The 9,485-nt window shown below is 41.5% G+C and overlaps 1 protein-coding gene across 1 annotated transcript; it reads right to left on the bottom strand.

The window, feature by feature from the left end:
• Window positions 1-2,462: 2,462 nt before the first annotated feature.
• On the bottom strand, window positions 2,463-3,452 carry LOC308350153 (olfactory receptor 56A4-like; the record flags this gene model as incomplete). The annotated part of the gene is made up of 1 exon (XM_080815156.1): window positions 2,463-3,452. The coding sequence occupies exon 1, from the start codon at window positions 3,402-3,404 to the stop codon at window positions 2,463-2,465; it is 942 nt and encodes a 313-aa protein (XP_080671282.1). The 5' UTR covers window positions 3,405-3,452.
• Between the last annotated feature and the right edge of the window lie 6,033 nt (window positions 3,453-9,485).

Raw genomic sequence — 9,485 nt, 5'->3', positions numbered from 1 at the left:
ACAGAAAAATGAAATTGAACTATTTCCTTACACCACACAGGAAAATAGACTCAAAATGGATGAAGGACCTCAATGTGAGACAGGAATCCATCAAAATCCTTGAGGAGAATGCAGGCAGCAACCTCTTTGACCTCAACCGCAGCAACCTCTTCCTAGGAACATCGTCAAAGGCAACAGAAGCAAGGGCAAAAATGAACTATTGGGACTTCATCAAGATCAAAAACTTTTGCACAGCAAAGGAAACAGTTAACAAAACTAAAAGACAACTGACAGAATGGGAGAAGATATTTGCAAACGACATATCAGATTAAGGGCTAGTATCCAAAATCTATAAAGAGCTTAGCAAACATAACACCCAAAGAACAAATAATACAATCAAGAAATGGGCAGAGGACATGAACAGACATTTCTGCAAAGAAGACATCCAGATGGCCAACAGATACAAGAAAAAATGCTCCACATCACTTGGCATCAGGGAAATACAAATCAAAACCGCAATGAGATACCAACTCACACCAGTCAGAATGGCTAAAATTAATAAGTCAAGAAATGACAGATGCTGGCGAGGATGCAGAGAATGGGGAACCCTCCTGCACTGTTGGGAATGCAAGCTGGTGCAACCACTCTAGAAAACAGTGTGGAGGTTCCTCAAAAAACTGAAAATAGAGCTACCCTATGACCCAGTGATTGCACTACTGGGTATATATCCTAAAGATACAAACGTGGTGCTCCAAAGGGGCATGTGCACCCGAATGTTTATAGCAGCAATGTCCACAATAGCCAAACTATGGAAAGAACCTAGATGTCCATCACAGATGAATGGATAAAGAAGATATGGTATATATACACAATGGAATACTATGTAGCCATCAAAAGAAATGAAATCTTGCCATTTGCGATGACGTGGATGGAACTAGAGGGTATTATGTTTAGCGAAATAAGTCAATCGGAGAAAGACAACTATCATATGATCTCCCTGACATAAGGAAGTGGAGATGCAGTGTGGGGGGTTTGGGGGGTAGGAAAAGAAGAAATGAAAGAAGATGGGATTGGGAGGGAAACAAACCATAAAAGACTCAATCTCAAAAAACAGACTGAGGGTTTCTGGGCGGAGGGGGCACGGAAGAGGGTGGTGGGGATATGGACATTGGGGAGGGTATGTGCTATGATGAGTGCTGTGAAATGTGTAAACCTGGCAATTCACAGACCTGTACCCCTGGGGATAAAAATACATTATATGTTTATTAAAATAAATAAATAGTAAATAAATAAAATCAGAGTCTAGAGCTTCTATGTCATCCTGGAAAAACTGTCAACATCTATAGCAGCCCAGGCTGAAGGCTGAAGCAAACATGGCAATAGAAGGAATGAACTGGACAGCTGAGTTGTGCCTAGGATGCACAGGTCATAGTTGGGGAGGGATTGTGCCTGAAATGTGATGTAACATTCTAAGTTCCTTATAGGAGGTATTATGGGATAAAGTGAGGATTACAGAGTCATGAAGATAATGAGGTAAAGAACATAAAACACTTCAAACAATACAAGTCTACCCCTCCCCCCCCCCAAAAAAAAACCCTAAAAGATTTTCTACCTCCTCTACAAATAAAAATCTGAACAAAAAATCTTGGAAGGAAGGAAGGAAAAGAAAGAGAAAGAGAGAGAGAAAGAGATAGAGAGAGAGAGGGGATGGACAGAAGGAAGGAAGGAAGGAAGGAAGGAAAGAAATAAAGAAAGAGAGAGAGAGAAAGAAAGAAAGAAAGAAAGAAAGAAAGAAAGAAAGAAAGAAAGGAAGGAAGGAAGGAAGGAAGGAAGGAAAGAAAGAAAAGGGAAAGAAAGAAGGAAAGGAGGAAGGGAAGGAAGGAGGGTGGGTGAATAGGAGAAGATGCTCCCAGGGAAGTTGCACAAATGGAAAACCTTAATAGGGTCAACCCCTATTAAGGATCTGAAGAGCCAGGAGATGACACATCTGCCACAGGTGCCAAAAAAGAGAGTCAGGGGTATTCACAATAAAGCACTCAACCCCAAAAACCAAAATTCTGATTGAATGTCCTTACTTCAGCCCAATCAACCCCTCACAACACAAAAGCCATGTCTGAAACAGGAGGCAGGAGAGTCATCTGTGTTCTTTGCAAATTGGGACAGGCAGATTTCTTTAAGTATAAAGTTTGTTTCTTTGGGGCCGAACACTCCCACTCCAATCCAGCTCCACTTAGCTAAGGCTTGGCAAGACCCTCAGATAAGGAGTCAGTCAGGGCAAATTCGCAAGTGACCACAGAATCCAGGACAGATGTTTCCTTTGAAGCAGGAGGAAACAAGGATTCACAGAATCTTTTCATTGTTGTCTGAGATAAAAAGAATCAGAACTCATTCTGGGATTAAAAAGTAAAATTTCCTTTCCAACATAAAAATAATTCCTGAGTTCTACTAACAATTCCAAAGGTGGATATGGTCCATTTTACCTCTTACAACCTTCTCAGCAGCTTCTGGATTCCCTGCTTGATCTCCTTGGTTCTCACACCATAAACAATAGGGTTCAGAGATGGGGGGATGAGGTGGTGCAGGATGTTAAGCAGGATAGGGACATCTGGGGGAATCTTCTTCCTGGCCAGGTTAGTGATGACCAGAACTAGCAGGACTGTGCTAAAGAAGAGGATGAGGATGAAGTGGGAACCGCATGTGCTCAGGGCCTTGGCTGCAGCACCCTCAGTCTTGATCCTCAGCACAGCTTTCAGGATGAAGGAGTAGGACAGAACAATAAGGACGAGGTCAGAGCCCAGTAGGGTCCAGCCTACCACAAACTGGTAGAGTCGGTTGAAGGTGATGTCATCACAGGAGAGTTTGGACACAGACAGGTTAGTGCAGATACAGTTCTTGATAATGTTCTCTGCACAGTATCTGAGCTGAGAAGAAAGAACTGGAACAGGAAGAAAAAAGAAGCCATTCCGGGCCACAACAAATATGGTAGCTCTAACCACAAATTGGTCAGTGATGATGGATGGGTATCTCAGTGGGTGGCAAATGGCCACATAGCGGTCATAGGCCATGACCATGAATATACAGGACTCCATGGCAAGGAAGCAATTCATGATGAACATCTGGAGGAAGCAGGCTGAGAAGCTGATGGACCTGAGATCAAACCAGAAGATGGCCAGGACCTTGGGGATGACTGTCAGGCAGAGCACGATGTCCAGCAGGGACAGGAGGCTGAGCAGGTAGTACATGGGCTCATGAAGAGAGGCCTCCAGCCAGATGGTGATCAGCAGGGTGACATTGGCCCCCATGGCCAGAAGGAAGAGGAGGCTGAGGGGCAGGGACAACCAGTGTTGCCAACTCTGGTAGTTAGGGAAGCAGATGAGGAGAAATTCAGTAACAGGAGCAATGGAGTAGTTGCTGGGTGAAGCCATATAAAGTATCCTGAACAAGCTAAAAATCCAGAGTCCCTTCAAAAGTAGGACAAAAATACATCAACATATAAAGTATGTGTTCTTTTTTTCTCTCTTTTTTTCTTATTATATCCAGTTAGCCAACATATAGTAAGTACATTATTAGTTTTTGATGTAGTGTTCAATAATTCATTAGTTGCATATAACACCCAGTGCTCATCACATATGTGTTCTACATGTATTAAAACTCAGGTTTTCATTAGGGCTTTTAACCCGTCTCAAGTTTTCAGATCATCATCATCATCCCATCTCAATAATTGCTAACCTTTAACTGAGAAGTTATCATGTGCTACACATTATGCTGAATGTTTATATTCACTATCACATTTAATTTTAAAAAACACTTAGGAGTAAATAATGTCTTTACCCTAATTTTCCAGGTAATTAGAAGGAACAGGCAGAGGAGCGAAGTAGTTTGATCAAAATTAGACAGCCAGAAAGTGGTGAAGCCAGGACTATGACAAAAGAGTCTGACTAAATTCTCTGCTTTCAGCCACTATACATTATTTAGCCTCAACAAGCACAATTTTAACTAAGCCCTTCCTTTGGAATTTAGAAGGAATAAATTATGAGAGTTTTGTTTAGGAGAACTAAGCAGAACTGAAGTTTCCAGAAAACCCCAGCCCTCTACTCCATTGACTCAGACAAGGCCTGACTTCAGGGTTTTCTAATTTTCATTCTGTAAGAATATTGGATTAAAGGTAGGGCATCCCTTAACCCCATCTAAGAGCAGTAATATCTTCTAGTCCCAAAGAGGATTTCACTCTTAAAAGCATAGAGTTTATCACTTTTACCGGGTTATTTGCTGTGTTTTCTCTTTGTGATGTTCTAGAGTATTTCTTTGGCTTGGATTCTTTAGAAACACCTATAAATTTCATATTCTGGTAACAGAGACAGTCAGTATTGAGGGGTACACCAGACAGTTAGTACTGAGGGGTATACCAGTAGATTCACCAAAGGTAGATTTGGAACTAATGTTTCAGGTGTATAAACCTATACAGGATCCATTTATCCGGTAAGCAACATTATCTGTGATCCCCTGTGGCCAAAATCCAATTATTCTACCCATGTGGAATCTATGCTCTATAAACTCATCTGTTTTATTTAGTTATTTCTTTTGTTGGAAACCATCTTATTTCCCTCACTATTAAACAAAGAACAGAGTGGTCAAGTACAAAGCAGAGTGACAGGAAGGGCTGTCCCAGACAAAGAATCAGAATACAGCAAGGGAGTCAGAGTAGACTAGAAGAGGGATCCCTGGCAACAACTCATCAGTATAGGTGGGATTACTGATCCTATTCACCTGTGGTTCCTGATAAATCTCTTCAAAAAGAATAAATTTGGAAAACAAGGCATCAGACTAGCTGCCACAGAAAATAGGAGCCAATAGATTGGGTAAGATTTTCCTTTTGAATATTTGAACATCCCAGACTTCCCAAATATAGATTATACAACACACACACATACACACGCATGTGCATGCAAGCATGTGAACACACACACAAAAACACACTTCATACACTTTCTACTCATTATAGGGCTTTAAAACAAACCAAAGATTCAAGGACTAAAATAAAGTAGGGACAATTATGCATCTACTCTGCCTTGTATTTTCATATGTGATTAGGAAATGACCCTCAGTGTGAATCAGAGACATAAAAAAGGATAGAAAACATAACTACCTTTTCAGTAAAGCCTTGTCCTTTCCATAAACCTTAAGTTCTATATCCTCGGCATGACCTGATCTCTTGAATAAGCAAGAAAATGGTCAGTGCCTTCCCTATACCTAGTCTTAATGTTAGGCATACAAATGTATAGTATGCATTAGGCAAAAACTAATAAAGGAAAACTAACTTACATGCACTTATAAAGACAGTATAGTTGTGGTAATAAAGATGATCTTACGAACAGTCGGAAAGAGACAAATACACAGATTAACAAAGCAATGTGATATGGTTGAAAATTTAGCTTCAAACAGAAATGAAGCCTATTACACACATTAAAGGACCCTGAGAGCTATTTAAATTCTGTGATACATATGTTCCTCACATGAAATCAATAAATGATATTTAACTTCAGATGTTGTTGTGGGGAGAAAAAAAGGTCTATGATTTCCTGAGGCCCTATTAGGCCAAGAGACACTATTAGCTGAGGGCATCAGAGAAGGATACAAAAGTGAGGCCACATTCACCTGGGAAAGGAGGACTCTCTTTGTAGGCAATGGCAAGAGAAGAAACATCTATGTGGATATTCAGCATGACTGGTAAAAAGATGCTAGGGGCTGGTAGATCCTAAGTTCTTCGGGGGAAGCAGGCAGGAGAGCAGAGTGTCAGGAAACATGGGTAAGGTGTGCAGGTGCAACTGTGTGAGGTCCGCCTGAGAATAGGCATGATCATGTACACTGTAAGGAAGCACAGAGGATTTGAGACTGGGAAGTGATGTGCTGTAGATGCGACACAGCAGATCACACAGAAGAGTGGAAGCTTCTGGGGAGTCCTGAGGAGTCCAAAGGAAAAGTGATGAACATCTGAAGGAAAGCTATTGCAGGCAAAGAAGAAGGATATATCTGAAGTGTGGGGAGACCTACAGGGTTTAGTGTAAGAGAGGATGAGTGGGCAGAGAGACTGGAATCCAGAACATCACCAAGGACCTTTTAACTGATACAGACCTCCTGTAACACTGATATTTTCTCCCAGGTGGTAATATACTTTCATCTCTGTTAGTAAATTCCTTAAGAGCTGGGACTATCCTTCCTCTCTTTCTGCATTCTCCTCAGTGAAACTGAGGTCTCCGAATCTGAGAAATGAGGACTCGTTGGCCATCTGGGGCATTGCTCTGATATTCAATATTCAGTTCCATTCATTTGTACTGGCAGACTGACATCTACAGAGGGCTGACCCTTGTTCTAAGTGCTATTGAACAAACATGGTCTCTGCCAGTGATATATGGACAGTCTGGAACGATCACACAAGCCTTGCCTAAACAAAATCACAACAGAATACCCAAGCCCAGATGAAAAAACAGACTGATCACCTTGGCTCATAGATGAATTTAGACAAGCACAGAAAGGAAGATTCTGACCAACCAGGCACAGGGTCTTGGTGTCCCAGCCATGATATGGGGTTGGAGGGGGAGGTTTTTGAGTCTACAGAAGTTTGCAAACCCTGGATGGACACAAAATGACTCAGCCTCACCTCTAACAGCACTAGGTCAGTTCCTGCCACTCAGCCTTATACCAGATCTAAGCATCTTGGCAAGGTGAGCATGTATACCAGGTCCTACTGAAAGAGTTCTTTTTGCTTTGCATACTAAGGTCCTGGAGTCCCTCCTCTCCTCGTTATCTCCTTCCTCACAATCATCCTGCTTGGTCCAGCCTTGAGACTCACCAGCTTCAGAAGGCTGCACTGCTGCTGTTTCTGGCTGCTGGAGAAAGCACTAAACTGGCCCCTCCAAGGGCTCTGGAGGCTGGTATTATGAACTCTGCCTCCACTGTGGCCCCTCTCCCCATTGCTCACGGGAGTTGGTGCTCTTGTTAAGCACTAGGGCCCTGAAGTCCCATGGTCTGTTTCCCAAGAGAATATACTGTAAAAGGCTTGATTCAGCACTGTCAATAAAATAAGGGCAAGAGAGGTCAAAGGCTCCTGAGAAGTCTAAATAAAGAAACCCTGAGAAAAGAAAGGTGAGGAAACTATGTGATGAGAATCTTCTCCAGGAACATTTATGTGCATGCACCTATGGCGAAGAATTGACTACACTGTCCTCAGCCCTATAACTCTGTGGAAGAAGTGACACAGGGACACCTCCAGCCATAAAATGAGCATGGATCTCAGAGGAGCATGAACCATGGGCAACCAGGGGGCCAGAGAGCACATTCCCTGTGAGTCCTTCTCCTGCAGTGGGAGCATCCTTGGTCTGCACCCAAGCAAATCCCTGGGCGGGGCCATTTACACACATGTGTCCCATGTCCAAGGTTTCACCTTCATGGCCGTTCTTGGTCTAAACTCTGTTACCTAACTGTGGTTGCAGAAAGATCAACCATTAACAATCTTTACCTTCCCCACAGAAACACTTGGCATTGTTTCCTTGGGAACAAGTGTAACTGCCACCAGTGCAGCCCTCACTCTGAAGTGGTGCACAGTAGAACTTCGAAGATCACCACTCCTGTGGACCTTCCCAGATGTGTCTTACGATAGGGATTCTCAGGCTAAATGTAGGATCTTTCAGGCTTTGAGCACAGGAATTTTGCAGAGGAGAACAAGTGCAGTCTGGTTCTAGGTCTTAGACTTTCCTGCCCACAGCTACTAGAGGAGATTTCGGGACAGGAATGTAGATAGAATATAATCTTGTTCCCTGCATGCACTAACTACTCTCCTGCTCCCACCTCTGCCTTGCTACCTGGAGGTCCTGCCTGAAGTGCCAAGGACCTTGTCAGCATCAAATAGAGTGATAGATATGCTAAATGAAGAAAACTATTTCATGGGTGAATCATCATTCAGTGAAAGAATGTTGCTAGAGCATACAGTTTACTTTGGGCAAAACACCCTGGTCCCCATGTTTCTTTTTTTTTTTTAATATTTTATTTATTTGAGAGAGAGAGAGAGATCACAAGTAGGCAGAGAGGCAGGCAGAGAGAGAGAGGGATACAGGCTCCCTGCTGAGCAGAGAGCCCGATGTGGGCCTCGATCCCAGGACCCTGGGATCATGACCTGAGCTGAAGGCAGAGGCTTTAACCCACTGAGCCACCCAGGCGCCCCCCCCCCATGTTTCTTATAAATGAATAATCCCTCTTCACTGTCAAATCATAGGGATATTGGGAAGAGATAATTGGAGGTTTCTATTTGAACTCTTGTTCTACTACTTTCTCATTGCTTTTCCTTGAAGAAAGTTCATCAGCTCTCAGAACCACAATTCCCTCATCTAAAATATAAGCATAACAAACTTTCCAACACAGATTTGTTGTAAGGATAAAATTACTTTTACTTTTTCATTGAACAAATATTTTTACCCTACTTTGACAAGGCACTACATTTGAAATATGTATATTAAAAAATGGCTTCTGTCATCTTACAGAGGGAGACTAAAACTTTATATAAGGACACAGCAAGGATAACACAAGTAATAATAACAATAAAGAGATTTTATATATATATATATAAAGAGATTTTATATATATATAAAGAGATTTTATATATATATATAAAATCTCTTTAGATTTATTATTATTATCCAGAATAATATGATATATATATATTATCCAGAATAATATGATAATATATATATACCATTATCCAGAATAATATGATCTATCATATTATTCTGGATATTACCTGATATTTCATTTAATCCTCATAACAACCTAATGAGATACATATATTAAAGGGAGCAACTACAGTTACAAATCTCTGATGAGAAATCCAAAATACATGTTTTGAATTTAATTGTGTCCCCTAAAGTGATATAGTGAAGTCCTTGCCTCCAAGTACCTGTGAGTGTGAACTCTTGTAGAAATAGAGTCTTTGCAGATATAATCAAATTAAGACCTACCATCTAACACAAAGACTGACGAACTCCAGTTTGACCACCCCCTGAGAATACATCCCAAGATCCAGGTTAGAATATTGGGGGCTAGGGGTATAGATAGTGATCAGACCCCATCTTTTCCTTTTGTCTAAAGATTTTATTTATTTGAGAGACAGAGCATGACCAGGGGGAGGGGGAGGGACAAAGGAAGAGAGAGAGAAGCAGACTCCCCACTGAGCACACAGCCCAGACATTTAGGTTGCTTCCTATCTTGTCCGTTTTAAGTAATGCTGCAAAACATAGGGGTGCATCTATCTTTTTGAATTAGTGTTTTTGTTTTCCTTGAGTAAATACCCAGAAGTGGAATTATTAGATTATATGGTGTTTCTATTTTAAATTTTTTGTACAGTGGCTTTGCCACTTTACATTCCTACCAACAGTGTATGAGGGTTCCTTTTTCTCCATTTTCTTGCTGACACTTGTTATTTCTTGTCTTTTTGATACCAGGCCTCGTGGCTGATG

This window comes from Martes martes (assembly GCF_963455335.1).
Source record: "Martes martes genome assembly, chromosome: 10".
NCBI lineage: Eukaryota > Metazoa > Chordata > Mammalia > Carnivora > Mustelidae > Martes > Martes martes.
Note: the sequence above shows the minus strand (reverse complement) of the source record. Positions and strands in the feature narration are given on the sequence as shown.